Genomic DNA, 18,604 nt, shown 5'->3' on the forward strand with positions numbered 1-18,604 from the left:
ACAGCCTTTATGAAGGAAAGTGTGATATTTTTTATAATTTCGCAAACAGCCATCGGCTAGGTGACAGGTATCTTTTGTTTTAGCTCCCATGTCTGCACCTCTGAGCATGATATAGATCTGACAGATTCCCTTTACATGAATTCAAAAAACTCAATGAGCTATTCCTGGTGGTACATACAAATTCTTCCCATCAGCCCATCAATAAATATGAGTCTTGCCATTCTCGAATTTCCTGAAAAATCTCTAGAATCTTCATATATAGATAAATCCTCAAGAACACTGTATTTAAGATACAATACAAGATTTTCAGTATTTCCTTGAAATCTTACATCATGCAAACAGACTACATTGTGCTTGACATACAGGACACAACTTTCTTTTTTTGTGAAATTTATTTGGTTGACATCACGGGGGGGGGGGGGGGGGGGGGGATCCCAAATAATTTACAACCGCACATGGTATTTCAGTAGTGGCAGTCTCTATGAGGACTCCAGGACATTCACATAGCAAAAGTGGCTACTCGTCCACCATGAGTTGATGAGTTCTTCCTAAGCAAGTCAAGCAACGTAATGGGGGACAGAGAGAGTTCATGGGAATCTAGAAAAGATGGAATATTATTTAAATATTTAACTTTAGGTTATAATATGTGCATGCTATCTACGTAAAAATGATAGCGATATTATAAGCTTTGGGTATAGAGTATGATTAGTAAATACGTACCACATTAATTTCAACCGGACATAATGTGCTTGATAAAAGCTGAGAAAAGAGGAAACATTTGAATGAGATTATATTCAATATACAAATCTATTAATTTCAGTGGTTACTGTGTAATGCCTTATATCTGCAGAGGCAATGCAGGCTTTCTTTCAGATAAGCAGCTGATCATTGTGGGTGCCATCAATACAACACCCTGTGATGTGCATATTATAGAGGGGCCCTTTAAGTAAATTGCTTGTATTAAGAATGGACCGGAGAAGATGCTGATAATGATCAATGTACAGTTGCATACAGTTTGTAAAAGTGCTTCCTTTCCTAATGCTACATATTAGGAAGCATTAATTGAAACTACTTTGCTAGTGTACATAATAGTTCCGACAATTAAAAAAAGCTTAGTATGACCCATGACCATTGTTATACCTTCATAGTTAATGCATCCATTAGCATCTTCCTGTCCTGCAAGCAGCTGTTCCACTTCATTCTCTTGCAGCTTCTCACCTGTAAGTGGTAAAAGCAGATTGTGAATATCATGTCCAATATGTCTGTCTCACCTTTGAGAGTGAGTAATACTATGTTAGTAAAACGCAGCGGTCTTACTTACCTAAGGTGGCCAAGACATGGCGCAATTCAGCTCCCATCACAGTGCCATTGCTCTCTTTATCAAAGACGCGCAGCCCTTCTACAAAGTCCTCAAAGGAGCCCTGGTCCTTATTTTTGGAGATATGTTGAAGCATTGGAAGAAAGGTTTCAAAGTCAATGAGTTTGGTGTTGAGTTCTGAAACGAATAAAAGCACAAAGCAACATAAGCAAGCAAGTGGGTAGGGAACCGCTATGGGTACGCTTACTGACCCCACTAAAATTCCTTGAATGAGTTTGTGTTTTCTTACATACTGATCTTTTCAACCATATCCACTAACCCTATCACCATCACATGGTGATCCCTTAAGCAATATATACATGGCTGACCTAAGTTGAAATGAATTCTGGATATCCTTTGGGATACTATGTACTTAATGGATCTAGATGCAGACAGCTGGCAGGCTTTAGATATTAAGTCACCAGATCTGAAGTCTTTGAGATAGACAGCTTCTAAGATTTTCTGTACTCTGGCACTGACTGCATAAAATGGATAACAACACACATACCACGGCCTAGTGAAATGTCAATGGTCCTCCCCTGGGTCAGCAGTGGGAATGTGATGCTCAATGTTGGACTGCTAATACCATTGCCATGGGTATAAAGACCTTGTATGTCCTCTAAATATAAGGAATTAGATGATCAAATTCACCACTAATAGAATAGGTGCAGTAGTTACAATCCTTCTGAGCCATCTGTAGCCTTTATGCCCCCACCCATCCTTTTCATAGCTCAAGTTTTTAGGGGGTTTAATCCCTTGTGCAGAAATAGAACAAGACCCCATGCCAGGTGTGAGAGGCCGTGGTCATACCAAATGGAAGGTATGTCACATAGAGCCAGAAAATGTAGGGACTCTCATATCAGTTTACCAAAGCAATACTATTTATAAGGTGGATTGTCTTATTCTGGCTGTTTGTCTCAGCCCTGGAGTCTTGCCATTTTCCTTCTATGTTCTATACCACATAAGAGAGATATGTCAGCTTCACTTTGCTTTGTACGAAGCAAAACGAATCAACGTTTGAATCCTGCAATTTGCAACAATGGCCGTGATTTATACAAAACATATGTTGTATATGCATGAATAGAATCCCATCCGGAGTGTATACACATAGTATATGCTCTGGCCGGGATTCCAACCGGCCGCACAAAAAACTGACATGTCCATTGTGTTCAACAGAAATGAAGATCTGCAGTAGCGGCCGGGATGATCTTCACTAACACCGTACAGGTCACAGAGCGGCCAGTGTTTCACCTTGTGTGAACTCGGCCTTGGAGTGTTTAGACATTAAGGGGAAAACTCAGGAACCCCGTTTATAAGCTAGTTAAAAACAGCAACTTGTACTGTGACACCTGCAAAAAGGCTCTATTTACCCAAGACCACCATCAGCAGAAAGTTTAAAAAAAATAAATATGATGTTTACTGCACTGATGGTGTCTTTTTGTTTCTCTATTGTTTATTCATCTCTCTACATACCATGATTGGCTGTATCTTCCCTCTCCCCGAAGCTCACAGAATTTGTTTCTGCCACCTTTCACAGGGACCACTGCTATCTCTTTTCCAAAAAGTAGCCATACATCTTTTTTAGTTGTTGGCTGAACACTTGTAGGATTGACAGCAATCCCCCCACCCCCACACACACACCACACCAAACCCCATGCACATTTATACTCAGCAAGATCTATCATTGGAGAGTGGATAGGTCCCATATACAATAGATGGCTGGCCAATCGCACCAAAACTAGTGGGTTCAGCCAACGTTCAAGGAACATGTGGGACCTCTCAGCCTCTCAGCCCCATAGCGTGTGGTATTTCTGCTAACCTAGTGTCTACCCCATGTCTCCAGGGCTACAAGCCATTTCTGATGCCCACTGTTGGAATTGAGAACCATAGGAAAGTGCCCTGTTTTACTAATAACAGTCCAAACAGGACCTGGCTACACGTCTACTATGTAAATACCTGTATTTTCCGGCGTATAAGACGACTTTTTAATCCCGAAAAATCTTGTCAGAAGTCGGGGCTCGTCTTATACGCCGGGCATAGTTGCCCCATACGGTGGGGGGCTTAATTAAAAAAAACCAAACAGTTAACTCACCTGTGCCCGTTCCCGTCCTCCGCGCATCTTCTTCTCCGCTCCCGTTCCCAAAGCAGCCAGTGTGACGTACACTGACTGAGCCAGGGATGCCCGAAGCTCCCCTGAGCAGCCCAGCGTCTAATCGGAGACGCTCGGCTGCTCGGGAGAGCTTCGGAAGAATGACAGAGGCTTTGCAAAGCCTCCCGAAAGCCTCTGTCATTCTTCTGAAGCTCTCCCGAGCAGCCGAGCGTCTATGACTAGATGCTCGGCTGCTCGGGAGAGCTTCGGGCATCCCCGGCGCAGTCAGAGTACGTCACACTCGCTGCACCGGGAACGGGAGCAGAGAAGAAGACACGCGGAGGCCGGGAACGGGCCCAGGTGAGTTAACTGTTTGTTGTTTTATCAATTTATCTGCAGTTAACATTTTCCGGCGTATGAGACGAACCACTGACAATCTCTTGAAAAGTCAGAGGTCGCCTTATACGCCGGAAAATACGGTATATCAAAAGAAAGTCTAAGGGCCCTTTTATAACAACAGATTATCAGATTATCTATTTTTTACGCCAAAGCCAGGAATGGATTTGTAAAAAGGAGAAATCTCAGTCTTTCCTTTATCTGTTCTCTGTTTAAAGTCCATTCCTGGCTTTGGCTCAAAAAAGTCAGATATTCTGTGGGTGTAATAGGGCCCTAAGACAAGCTGGTAGACATGTGATAGCACTGTACCCATGGGGTTTACGGAGTAAGGATATGGTACCATTTTCATTGAATATAACAAATCTTTATATATTCACAGTAATATCAGTAAGAACAAGTCATCTAGAGTCTCATTTGGTTCTTACCTTCTGGTTTTGGTCTTCCTAGGACCTTTAATACTTCTGCATTGGTGGGATTCTGACCCAGAGCCCTCAAGACATCTCCGCACTGCCCATACGTGATCTTCATCTCTCCACCTGGGGTCCGGTCAAACAGCTGAAAGGCCTCCTTGAACTCTGGGAGTGCAGAAAGCAAAAGATTCTAAGCAGTGTTTTTTTTTAATTATTATTATTTAAATCAAAATCTATACTTCTGTATACCAACACCTGCCTACATGTCCATACATGTACCTGGAAGAGGACACATTTCTCCTAAAATACTCTGAGACACTTTCGTTTACTTTTATGTAAATCTAAAATAATGTCAACATTGGAAATTGGGTATTGGGGCCTGTTGTACATAGGCAAAAGATGCAATGACTATAGTCGACAATACTCAAAATGCAAGGGCCAAGTTTGCCATTAGAAACCTTTTCTTTTCAGGAATAGTGCCACTCTTGCCCGCAGACTATGTCTGGTATTGCTGCTCTGCTCTATTAAGTGAATGATATACCAACAGAAAAAAAAAACCACCCCTTTTTTTTTTTTAACCTCAAGAGTCCCTGATATAAAAACGGATATTCAGGCCAAAGAAATACAATACCATTATCCAGTATTTCAACAGCGTGACCTCGGTGGAATATCAGAAGCAGCTGAACTATATCTCTTACCCGATGTATGGGTATCATGTTACTATTATAAATGTGGGCTCTTAGCTACCACTACGCCTTTGTTCATCGCATTGGACATTCCCTTCATTCCATATCCCTACCATTGTGAACAGGAGGGCAATGGATTATTCATTAACCCTTTAAGGGTGTCCTAACTGACCAGACACTTTTTTTTAGCAATCATATGCAAATGGTGGCATAATGCCTCTGAGTTTCTTATTATCTATAAATCATTTTTGTGCAATTTTTAATATCTTTTTAGAGATTTATTTAAATAAATTTTCTTGTTTTATTGTGTGCACTATGGTGATGATTTGTGTTGGTTTTGGTGTTTTTTTTTCTCTGTATGTACCTTTTTTATATTTTGTTTTACTTTTCTATGTATAGATAAGTACAGTGTCAAAAAAAAAAAAGATTTCTGGGTGACATTCACACATTTTCTATTTTAACTGGGGTATCTATTCAGTCACTGGCACATTGATCTAAATCCCATTATTGTGCAGCAAGGGCTGCATGGAGATGGTTAGCGATGTCTGTGCAGCCCTTGCTTAAAAGTATCACAGTATTAAAGTATATACATTAAAGTATATTAAATATTAAAGTATATACATTACTTCTCCATGCTGCCTGGTGTCTTCCTGTCTTCTCCCCACTTCCTGCAGCCGCTGGTACAACCTCAGAGCCGCTTTCTGAAGTGGCCAGCCAGTGATTGGCCGAATGGCTTGTCACTTCTAAAGACAGGAAGACACCAGGGAGTGTGGAGAATTCTGTGCTTCTTGTCACTATCCATACACAATTGAAGTTTTCATAATGGCCACTGGAGGACACAATAGATTAACGCTTTCTGCAGTGGACATATTTCAACTGTGCTGCAAAGATTGAATGGTTATCATTCACAGGGGTCTTTCCATATGAGTATGTTATACTCTGGGATGGGAATAAAATGCTAATCAAAGGGTGGGCCCTGACCAATGGGACCATCAGTGATCACAAGGACAGGGAAAAAACTGTCCCTGGAATGGATGGTGTGCAGCCAGCAATTTATTCTCTATGGGTCTGGAAATAATCTCAGACCCTTAGGGCCCTATTCCACAGTAACGATAATGGGCCGGATCGGCCCCGTTTGGCCCGATTCGGACGATTATCGTTCGGTGAAATAGAGAGAATGATCAGCCGATGATCGTGTCATCGGCTGAGCGTTCATTTAGGGCCAGACCTAAAATCATTTTTCCCCCACCGCGCATCGCTACGGTTGAATAGCGGTGCGCGGCGGGCGACTGACGATTTGACAAGCAGCATCATACATTACCTGTCCAGGCTTCTTCTCCGCGCTGTCTTCATCCCCGGGTCCCGCGCGCTCTTTCTTCAGAAAGGCCGGTCAGCTGACGGAGCGCTCAGCCAATCACAGGTCGGGACCGCCTGTGTGGCCTGTCAGCTGACCGGCCATTCTGAAGACAGAGCGTGCGGGACCCGGGGATGAAGACAGCGCGGAGAAAAAGCCTGGACAAGTAATGTATGATGCTGCAAGGACATCGGTAATGATGTCCCTGCAGCCCTCGCTCAACGATCATTGGGCCGTGGAATAGGCCCAGTAAACGAGCGGCGATCTAGCAGATCGCCGCTCGTTTACATCGTTGATCGGGCTCTGCTCGGCCCGTGGAATAGGACCCTTAGAGTATAAATGGAGCACTGGCTGTGCAGGCTTGCTGTGCTCCCTTTATTCCTAAACTCTATTTCCCATTGTTCTCAAGATTAGTGATGGTACCTGCAACTGGACCCGGACTGATCAGCATTTTATCCCCTACCCCATGGGTCTCCAAACTGCGGCCCTCCAGCTTTTGCAATATTACATTTTCCATCATGCCTAAACAGCCACATCTAAAGCTTCAGCTGCCGGGCATGATGGGATTTGTGGTTTTGCAACAGCTGGAGGGCTGCAGTTTGGAGACCTATGCCTAACCTGTGTGATAACATGCTCAAATGGGAGTACCCCTTTAAGATCTTATGATTATAATAACTGCTTAGGGGGCTTATTGTGCTTCTGGACAATAGATAGGAAAAGTGACACATCTAATATGACCAGAGGGAAGAGAAATGTATACACAGGTGACAGGCCTGTTAAGCTGGCTATGCCCTCCTGATAGCTGTTGGTTGAATATGCATTCACACACCTGCATGCTCGGTTCAGGTGAGTGCGCTTGTGTTCTAAATGGTTAGAAAATATAAAAATAAGACATGTTAAAATCCAACATGCCCGATCCTTCTTTCCCACATCTGCTGTCCCGATGCTGGGAGCATCAGGAGGCCCCAATATACTTAAGATGAATGTAAAATTGGCAAACATTTATCTAATGTGTTTGGACAGCTTTGGAATCCTCATGCTGGAGTTTATATGTTGCTTTTGGTCTTATCAAGCCTTTTCTTTGCAAACAGCCACAAAGCATATATATTCTGCTACTCAAGGTTTGAAAAGCATCAAGTTATCTATCTGTATAACCATATTCGAAACATGTTTTTAACATTTCGAGCAATTGTCCTTGTCTATTTGCCTTGTGTTCGTTATTGGTCTTTGTTTCAGATGGATCGAAGTTAGAGATGAGTGAACCGGGTTCGTGTTCGAGTCGATAGTCGTTCGGTATTTGATTAGCGGGGGCTGCTGAACTTGGATAAAGCTCTAAGGTTGTCTGGAAAACATGGATACAGCCAATGACTATATCCATGATTTCCACATAGCCTTAGGGCTTTATCCAACTTCAGCAGCCACCGCTAATCAAATGCCGAAAGTTCGGGATCGGATCGACTCGAGCATGCTCAAGGTTCGCTCATCTCTAATCGAAGTCTATGAGTGCTGAAGTATATTAGCTATCGGAGATGAGCTGGCCCAGCTACCTGTGGAACCACACACTTCAATAGCCACATGTAAATGAAACCACACCGGTATGCAGTGGCTGTAAACCTTGCACAACTATTGGCCACAGCACGATTTTCTGCTGCATGCGACTATTGTAATGTGTGGCCCTACCATTATTGGACTCGTGTCAAGAGAATCAATGTGTCCAGCTCCAGTACAGACGTGGATTCTTTACTGTACGAGCGGTAAGACTCTCTGCCACATGATGTTGTCATGGCTAAATCAATAAATAAGTTCAAGCGAGGCATTGATGCTTTTCTTGAAAAATATAATATTACAAGTTATGGACATTAGATTTCCGGTGATACGTTGATCCAGGGATTGTTCTAATTGCGATTGGAGTTGGGAAGGAATTTTCTCCCTGTGATGGGGCAATTGTTATCTGCCTCATGGGGGGTTTCGTCTTCCCCTGGATTAACACAGTGGGGTTTCCCTAGATTGAACCTGATGGACTCTTGTCTTCTTTCAACCTTTTTAACTATGTTACTATGTTATGTAATACGCCAAGGGTCCTTTATATGACCCTGAAATGGGTTCACATTTGGTTTTCCTAAAGCAAATTAATGATCACAGCTTTCAATACTGAAAAAATAGTATAGGAATACTGCACTAAATAAATGATAATAAAACCATTACCTTCAATCTGATCAGCGGTGTACTCGATCTGTGGACAATAGGAAATAGATGTTACTATTGGTAAGAATCTGTAAGAGAAACATGAAGCTGATTTCTGTAGTATCCATTTCTTGATGGATACTATATACTAATAGAAAAACAAAATTCAAAGTAGTCCCTTCTCCCTATTAAGAAGACATGTATCCTGATCATGCAAGTGTATAGGGGGATTGGGAGGAATAGCTGTAAGTCGAATGCTGGCCAAAGGAGGACTGATAGATGGCTATACATGTCAGGACGTGCAATTTATTCTACAAGGTGCAGACAGAATGATATGTTCTCAATGGTCATTTGTTACCCTGACATTGTGCTGGTCTGAGTGTTATTAAATGTATCCATGTGATAGGATCCCATCTGCTTGTTGTCATATCTCAAACATGGGCAAAACTATCTCTTGGCAAGTCATCATTTGGCACGAGCCATCCTGTCATCCCCATATAAATACTACAAATGTAATCAGAGGAGATAACTGTATATATGGAGGCACTACAAAGTGCTCCGTGATAGGCACCATATGGTGGTACCCAGGCAATTAGGGACTCTGTGTACCTTACGGAGCTATCAACTTTATGAAAGAAATTTATCATCTGATGCAATTTATTGTACAGCTGATGATGTCATTTATTAGCCATTTGCACCACCAGACAACTTTATCGAAAGTCAATTTTTATTCTATGATGCGTCATGGGAAATAACATATCTTTGCATCCTCCTACATGTTGCAACTTATTGTACAACCGTTTCTGTCATTTACTAACCATGTGCACCATCAGATAACTTTAATGAAAGTGGATTTTTACGTAATGCCATGTACTTCAGAGCTGCATGCGGGAATGTGGACAAATCTAAAGTTCTTAGGGTCCGTTTACACACACAGATTATCTGACAGATATCTGCCAGATTTTTGCAGCCAAAACCAGAAATGGATTTGAAAAAAAGAGAAATCTCAGTCTTTCCTTTATGACCTGTTCCCTGTTTATAGTCCATTCCTGGCTTTGGCTGCAAAAATCTGTCAGATATCTGTCAGATAATCTGTGTGTGTAAACGGACCCTTACATGCTTTGATCATAGTTATGATGCAATAGTGGCTAATGATTGCTTCAGTGTCACATTAAATAGCTATGAAGGGGTTATCCAGACGTAATAAAAACATGGTGGCTTTCTTCCAGAAACAGCACCACGCTTGTCGTCAGTGTGTGAGGTATTAAAGCTCAATTTCATTGCAGTGAATGGAGTTGTGTTGTAATTTCACATATAACCTGAGGACAGGGGTGGTACTGTTTTAGGAAAAAAGCAACTACGTTTTTTTTTTTATGTTTTGTTTGTGATGTTTTATCAATATCTTTACTTAAGACCACACATAAAGCTACTGGGGGTTTATATGAAAATTCATCTTTGTATAATGAACTATAGAATTCTCTAATATCAGTTGCATTTCAGTCCCTCAGCCTTTCCAAGATCTGTTTGTTGTCAGTATGTAAGGGTGCGTTTACACAGGCAGATTTATCTGACAGGTTTTTGAAGCCAAAGCCAGGAACAGACTATAAACAAGAAACAGGTCATAAAGGAAAGACTGAGATTTCTCCTTGTTTCAAATCCATTCCTGGCTTTGGCTTCAAAAATCTGTCAAATAAATCTCTCTGTGAAAAGGCACCCTAAAGTACATTCACACGCTGCAGTACTGCAGTGTGTGAACATACAGGATCACATGAACAGGATCCGCAGCAGATTTTATGGCGCAGACTTGTGAAAATTCTTTGCATCCAGAAGTTAAAATTACTACAGACCCAATATTTGTCACAACTGAGATTTTGTTGCAATTGTAACTATAAAGGCAGATACCTACTTAGCCTGATACATTGTAGAAAGGCTCGACTGAGTTGTAACAAAATCATCAAATTGTATCTGAGCTGCTGTGAGACAAGGGTCTAGTACAGAACATACAGTTCAGTGACAGCAAGCAGAGGTGTTAACTATTTAACATCCCACATTACAATGTATGCTTCCCAATGGTAATGAATACTTACTGTGACACTTTTTGGATCAAATGGAACCTCCTTTGGGGCCTCTGGTGCTGCAGGTGCAGGTGCAGCAGCCGCAGCAGGTTTGGGGGCCTCCTTCTTAGGGTCTGGCTTCTTGGGGGGCATGATGTGTGTGAGGAAGGGCTTCTTGGGATGCAATGAATGAGATGGAAGGAATGACAGAGCCAGGGTGGTCACTCAGCCCCCTCTTATATGGAGGGAGAGGGAGCTGTGCTACTATAAAAGGAAGAGTGACAGACAGAGATGTCCCACATGACAAGTATTCAGCATTGTTATCAGCCCCGGCCTATCCGGAGATATTAACACTTTTACTGCCAGATTACATTCAGTCCTACTGAATGACCACAAGAATGTGCACTCACTACCTATATCAATTGTTTACAACCTATTGCTCTCCAGCGGTTAAACAACTACAACTCCCATCATGCCAATACCCTACACTTATTGCTTATTTCAGTGATCTCCAGCTTGTGGCTCTCTATCTGTTAAACAACTACTACTCCCAGCATGCCCAGACCCTGCACTTACTACTAATCTCAGTTGTCTCCAACTTATTTATTGTGTAATGGTGGTCCTATTGATTGTCACCCAGCTTTTTCAGCGTGGCCAAGATGATTGTCATACGGCTTTCCACAAGTCCTGACCATCTCAGAAGATACAAAAGTGAGAGAAGAAACAATAGATAACAAGGACTGGGAGAGCTGGTGAAAACCTGTATGCTGCCACAATGGTGGTCCTGTTAGTTGTCACTCACCTTCCCTATAGTTCTGCAAATCAAAGAAATTGTAGAGTAAAGGAAGAATCAATAGAAAAATATTCTCTCAGGTTCTGGAAAAGCTGGGTTAGAATCTGATGGCTGTAGTGACTCAGGAGAAGCCAATGTCAGAATGTTTCTTTTCGGTCTGGTAGGGCTGGGTGAAAATCCCTCTGGAAGTTGTAATGCTAATGCAGTTGGTTATCACCCAGCTTTGCTAGAACCCTGAGCATCATACAATTTAATAAGGAATGAGCCAATGCAGTGACAACAGTAATAGTTAATAGGTAGTCACCCAGTGCCTAGGTTGTCACCCAGCAGCTTTCTCAGCTGTAACTAACAAATATTCATAAAATGAATTTTTACATCCTGGCTGACAATTGTGAACCAAAGCCTATGTGCTATACTTGTGGCAGTGGTTGGCGAACTACAAATTGCCCCATACGCTACTAATAGGAAGATGGTTGAACATGCTAGTTCAACAGTTGCAGCGTTCCTAGGGGTGGCAGAGAAGGGGGGGCACAGCTGTTTGTTGGCATAGTGGCATTGTCACGCTCCCAAGGTCATAGTGTATGAACAGCTGCGTCTATGAGATCATATAAATATAATATCAGTACAGCATTGTATATCTGTGCAGACAGGGTGGTGGTGCCCAGCTGGACTCTGGTAAGGAGGGGGTTAGTCCTACAGGCCTGTGGCTATTATTAGAGGTGGGGTGTACTGCATTATTCTCATTAGGTGCATTGGCATGTTAGCTTAAGTGCCCCCCTCCCCTCTCTTAAATTGAGATATCACTTACTGAAGGGAGGGGGTCCTGTCCTCCAGTGTTGTGTGACAATGTGACAAAGAAGGTAGCACTTAAGTGACAAATGGCAACAGATCAAATGCGATCAGATCTCGTTGGTGAGTGTTATATTTTAAATATTTGGCCAAAGTGACTAGCAAAATGCATTATGGTTTGCCAGCAATGTACATGTGACACCACAGGAGTCCAGAGGCCACTTTTACCTGGTGCTTATAATAGATGTAGTATACACAATAAATATACTGGTGACCAGTGAGTGTTGCTCCACCTGTAGATGCGGTTTCTCAATGACAGCTGTGGCTTGTAGTTCTACAATAACCAAAGAGGGAACTGACCCTGGAAACATGCCTAGCCCCTTAAAGGGGTTATCCAGCGCTACAAAAACATGGCCACTTTTCCCCCTCTCTTGTCTCCAGACTGTTCAGGTGTGGTTTTCAATGGAGTTCCAAACCCCGCCCAATCTGGAGACAAGAGAGGGGGAAAAGTGGCCATGTTTTTGTAGCGCTGGTTAACCCCTTTAAGGCTGTATTACATGATTAGCGATTATTGTTTAAAGATTCGCTATAACGATCAATCGCAAGTAAAAACTAGCGATTTTGTAGCGAATGATTCTTAGGTTATTACATTCACCATTTACTGTAATCAACGATCGTTTTTACGTCGTTATATGGTCGCTAATTGATCCTCAGGACGACCCACACAGCATGTTTTATCTGCGAACAACTTATTACACGAACACAAATGGGAACGATCGGCGAACTACCAACAATAGTTTTTCAACATGATGAGGCACAAAAATCATTTTTGATTGTTATAGCGAATTTTTAAACGATAATTGCTCTGTGTAATAGGGCGTTTAGTAGTTTTCCCCTGGGGCTCATAGATTGGCTGTTGGTACCTGGGAGCAGCCCTGATGTTACGATGCAGATAAAGCCGGTCACTGGGAGAGCAATGCAGTTCAACAAGTAACTTCGCCCAATCGATCATTTAACGATTTTGAAGCAACGGTTTGGTTTTTATAACGATCAGCGTTTAGACGAATAAATCGTTAGAAAAATCGTTTGAAAATTCGTAAGAAAATTGTTATTGCGATCGTTTTTAAGATTGCTTAAGCCCGTCTTTTACGTAGGGTAAGTCCGGGAAAGACTGTTTACATGAAGCGATCTGCGAAAACGACTAATGACGATTTGAAAACATGTTGAAAGATCAAAATGAACGATTTCTCGCTTGTCGCTTGATCGTTTGCTGTGTAAACACGGTACGATTATCACTCAAATGCGATCGTTATTGTGAAAATTTGAACGATAATCGTTCTGTGTAAACGCAGCATTAGACAACCTAATCATAAAAAACAGGTCCATGGCTCTCCTCTGATCACTGCAGAGGTGGTTTAAGGGGCTGTACAGCACGGGCTGTATACCCCCCCCCCACACACACACACACAATATAACGCATTTTCATGTACAATAATGATACATAATTAGATGACAACCTTCTTGGAGGCTACATTGGCAGTCGTATTTGTTTCTATAAACAGGTCTAACTAAGAAGACATTTGTAAGAACTTGAAACAAGAGAAAGACTCAAAGACTTCATACAGATAAAAATGACACTTTAAGTCTGTGTGTGGGGGGGGTGTACAAGGGGCAGACATGTGACCCCCTACACCAAACTATTTCTCGGTTAGTATGACCTCTGCTTGGAGGGCATAGCTGAGAGTGTTTTCTGTCCTCTCCATTCTGCAGCCGCTACTTTCACTGCTTTTTCTTCACCTTAATAAAGTGAAGTTGAATCTTTGCCTCAGAGTACGGGTAAATAACACTGCAGGTCCCTGATACTAGCGCCGCCTCTATTTGCCCAGGAGGTGGAATTCATGGAGTGGGCACCTAAGATTTTCCCACACAGTGTGGTTCCCCTTTGGATTTTCTATTGTTTGTTATAGTAAAGTCTGCATGGATATTATTTGTATTATTATTGCAGGTTAGAAAACACATTTTTTATGTACAATATACAAGATTAAAGGAGAAGTCCGGCCAAAACTATTTTTTAATATGTTATTACTTACGGAAAGTTAGACAAATTTCTAATGTACATTAATTATTGGAAATGCACATATAGGGCTATTTCCCTTAATTTAGTAGATCAGGGAGACTTCAGATTCTCTAAAAAAAGATGACATCTCGAATCGGGGTGTAATTACAATGGATTGCCAGCAGGGAAGCACTATATATAGAAGTCAATGAGTACCATTGACTTCTATATATAGTGCGCCCCTGCTGGACACTCCATTGGAATTACAATGGATGTGTATGTAATGTAATATACAGTGTTTTTGATTGAATACATTTATGGAATACTTTGGGGAGCAAGTGTCCTATCTTTCCCTACCCCTTCCCTATCTTTTTCCCTCAATACCCCACCAGGAAGTGAAGAAAACTCATTCTTACCTAATGACTGTTGACCATTTTGTGACAATGACATCATCAAGAGGAAGGCGGGTCTAAGCCCTGTTAAGCCAGCCTCACTTTGTCAGATGACAAAGGTTGCTTAGCTCTGATTGGCTAAACAAGCTGTAAGCCATCTAACAGTTTTACAGAGTAAGTTAGACTTCACAGGAGACTAAGTGTATCATGGGAAAGCCCAAACCAGGAAGCGAAGAAAAAATGAAGACACCTACTGGAGCTTCAGGGATCTGCAAAAGACAGACTCAGGAGGGATGGTAAATGTAAAAACTATGTTTATGATTGATTGATTTTAATGTTCACACTGAATACATTGCAGGTTTTATGCAGCTGATTTAATCAATTTAAATACCTGAAATCAGCTAAATTAAATTCATAGTGGATTAGTTACATGCAACTGTACCCTAGTGATTGGCCGCCGCTGTGTGGTTGCCCCCCAGGCTAAAACTTGGCCGCCAGCCCATCTATCATCTGTCTGCCTAGCATGAGGCACATACACAAGCTAAAAGCTACAGGAAATTTTAGGATGTATGAAAAATAATAATACACACACATAGTTTTGCAACAGCTGAAGGGCTGCAGTTTAACACCTGTGCTCTATACAGTGACTGAATAAAATTCACTATATAAACTAAATATTACTAATAATACCAGCATATACAGGATAAATAATACTGTCACACCATGACCATCACTCTCACCACACAGTGACTGAATAATACCACTATACTGTAACTGAATAAAATCCACAATATAAAGAACAAAATTATCCCTAAGCAGTGACCATATAGAGATAGATCAAGCTGTATACAGATTCTGCATATCCTATAAGTGATTATAGTGCAGTCAAACCCAGTGACTCAAAGGGGGTGTCTTCTCTGCATGAAATGCAAGTGAGGTTTTTGCTAAGTTTACTTTTCCCTTTTCCTCTGTTGGCTCGGCCATCAAGAAGACTTCTCCTGGTGATGCCTAGTCTCTCCAGACTCTGCCAGACAAACATTTTAGGCTCCTCGCTAAGGCACCATCCAAATGTGTATTGCTCCACATTGTTGTCCACTTTATATCCCCATGTAGTATTTAGACACAGTTTTAGGCTATGTTCACACTACGTATATTTGAGGCTGTATAGCAATCAAAACAAGGAGTGGATTGAAAACACAGAAAGGATCTGTTCACATAATGTTGTAATTGAGTGGATGGCCGTCATTTAACAGCAAATATGTGCTGTTATTTTAAAACAACGGCTGTTGTATTGAAATAATGGAAGTTATTTACTGTTATATGGCGGCCATCCACTCAATTTCAACATTGTGTGAACAGAGCCTTTCTGTGTTTTCAATCCACTCCTGGTTTTGGTTGCTATGAGGACCTGACATGAGGACCAAATACAGCCTCAAATATACATAGTGTGAACCCAGCCTTAGCCCTTATATACACAGGCCCCCTCTATGTACTTTTAAAGTAAAAAGGCCACAATCAATACCATCATATAGTAGATTAGCTCCCCCCGCATCTCCATATAGAAGACAGACCCTCCCTGTGCCCTCCCATATAATAGTTAGGCCTTCTGTGCCCCAATATGGTAATAATGCTCCTCTGTTTCCATGCAGTAGTAGTTAGGGCCCTCTGTGCTCCAATACAGAAGTTAAACTCCACCCTGTGCATATATATAGTATAGGTAGAGGTAGTATCCTCCATGAAGGCACCCCCCCCCCCCGTAGTAATCTCCCTGTTAATCCTCCTGTTGGTTAGCCCCCGCTGCCAGTAGATGTAGGGTCCTATTGTACAGCACGATAATAAAAAGTATGATCTGCTAGATCTGCGCTTGTTTACTAAGCTATTATACTGGCCAATTATCAGGCAGCAAGGGCACCAGAAGCAGGGGGTCGCACTAAGGGCCCTATTCCACGGGACGATTATCGTTCGCTTAATCATTAACGATAAACGATCCAAACGACCGCTATTGGGAAAGACCTGAAATCGTTCACCCATTTACATGGAACGATAATCGTTACTTATGAGCGTTCTTGCGGTCGTCTTGTCGCTATTGCGTTCGTCACTACTGCGAACGACCAAACGACATCTTATTCAATGCGAACGATTTGCGAACGAGCAAAGATAAAAATAGGTCCAGGTCTTATTAAACGGTCAACGATTTCTCGTTCGGTCGTTAATCGTTAACTGCTATTCAAATAAACGATTATTGTTTAGATTCGAACGATTTAACGATAATCTGAACGATAATCGTCCCGTGGAGGCTGTCTGCAAAAGCATTTAGTGGCAAAATCTTCAGTGGGCCCCCTGACTGTGTGGGCCCAGGAGCGCCCCCCCCCCCCCCCCGCCTCCACCAAATTACGCTACTGGAGAGATCCCCTTTAGAGACTCTTTTGGTCTGAGACGAGAGCCAGCAGCTATGTAGAGTGTATTTTTCTTTGGCTGACCTGTCCTTTATAACACACACACAGCCGATTAATGTGGATGGGGACTGTGCAATGCTTCATCTCCCCTGAGGTGCTGCTGCAGGAAAAGTGAACACCAGGTTAGAGCTGATCGCTGGGGGGGCTTAGCATGGCGACATCTTATGAGCTGCTATCAATCGACCCTTCTTAGAAGCAGAGAACTTCTTTAATAGGAGTCATGAGAAGCCTGATTGGTGATTGACCCTACGTTAACATCTTATACTCCTCACTGGTTCTGGGATGACAAGATTGCACTGATGGTAGATCTTGCTGGATTTTTGCATTGACCTAGTTTCCACTGTTGCTGTGTTGTCTGTTCTATTATTGTAGAAAATGTTTATTGCTTTGGAGTAAAATACAAAGTTGCCAATAAATGAGGAATCTTTCTTAAAGGGGAATCCCCACAAGTTTACTGAATGTAGTACAACTCGTAGGGCACCTCCCATTAAATATTTTTGCAAATACAGTCATCTTACAAACTTGCCTCCTTCTCCTGAAATGGCAGCTCATTTTCATGTTGACAGCTGGTTGTCTAGGTTACCAACCACCACTGCTGTAAAAGCGGTTGGCTGGTGTAGCTTTATGTATAGAGATATAGGGGCATATGTATCATTATTTTTATGCTGTTATTTTGACGAAAAAGGTGTTTTTGCGCACTGCATATTGTAACGGCATATTGTACACAAGCAATGGTAATAAGCCGCACCAGGGAGCGGTGTCTAAGGGGCCGCTGGTCTTCAACAGAGTGGGATAGGCTTGCTGCGGCAAGTGACCCCCAGGTCGCTACCCCTGGCACGACTTGCTTGTGTTGGTGGCGAGGAGAAGCGAAGTACAAAGTCGTTAGGCTGGGATGTGGTCAGGAACAGTCTGATAGGTCAGGGCTGGCGGCAAACAGAAGCAAAGTCGGGGAACGTGAACAAAAGGACACACTTAGGTACACTTAGGAATCACAGTAGCTGAGGAACGCTCTCTCTGATAGGCAATGAGCACTATTTGATCTGGCACTAGGGAACAGGAAGGGGCAGACTTTATAAGGGGCAGGGAATGGCCAGACCAATAGTGGGGACACTGTTCCTTTAAGACATAGCAGAGTCGTTGTTACTGTCATTTAAAACAATGTTTGACATGTTATAGAGACGTTAAAGCTTTGATAATTGGAGGTCTGGGTGCCGAGACCTCCACTGATCGCCAGAACTCAGCTAAGCGATCTCCTCCTTTTCTCTCCATCTCACCTCACTATAGGAGATGAGTTCCATAGACTTACTATAGAATCTTTATTATGTTGTTGCAGTGTCCTAGAACCCTGCTGTCATTGCTGCTGACTGTGCACATGTGTAAGGTGGCACTGTCTCTAACCTTTAGTCAAAGTCTAAAGGGTATTCTGTGTGATGTATGCTGTATATACTGCATTACTATGTTTTTTGCCAGGGAATTCTTAGCGGGTTAATGAGAATGATGAGTGCATCCATCCCTGGATCATGAGAAGGTGGCCTCTCAGTGCTTCATCTGCTTTGATCCCTGCTGCTGTGGCCTTGCACAGCCCATT

General features: G+C 42.3%; 1 protein-coding gene across 1 annotated transcript; it reads right to left on the reverse strand.

Moving 5' to 3' along the window:
• Positions 1–387: 387 nt before the first annotated feature.
• Positions 388–17,558, reverse strand: MYL4 (myosin light chain 4). Its single transcript, XM_069953937.1, has 8 exons — positions 17,543–17,558; positions 10,564–10,794; positions 8,498–8,525; positions 4,268–4,417; positions 1,322–1,495; positions 1,141–1,218; positions 721–759; positions 388–597 (listed from the first exon to the last, which is right to left on the reverse strand). Exons 2-7 carry the CDS (start codon positions 10,681–10,683, stop codon positions 731–733), a joined length of 579 nt encoding a protein of 192 aa, XP_069810038.1. The 5' UTR covers positions 10,684–10,794; positions 17,543–17,558; the 3' UTR covers positions 388–597; positions 721–730.
• Positions 17,559–18,604: the final 1,046 nt, after the last annotated feature.

This window comes from Dendropsophus ebraccatus, chromosome 14 (assembly GCF_027789765.1).
Source record: "Dendropsophus ebraccatus isolate aDenEbr1 chromosome 14, aDenEbr1.pat, whole genome shotgun sequence".
Taxonomy (NCBI): Eukaryota; Metazoa; Chordata; class Amphibia; order Anura; family Hylidae; genus Dendropsophus; species Dendropsophus ebraccatus.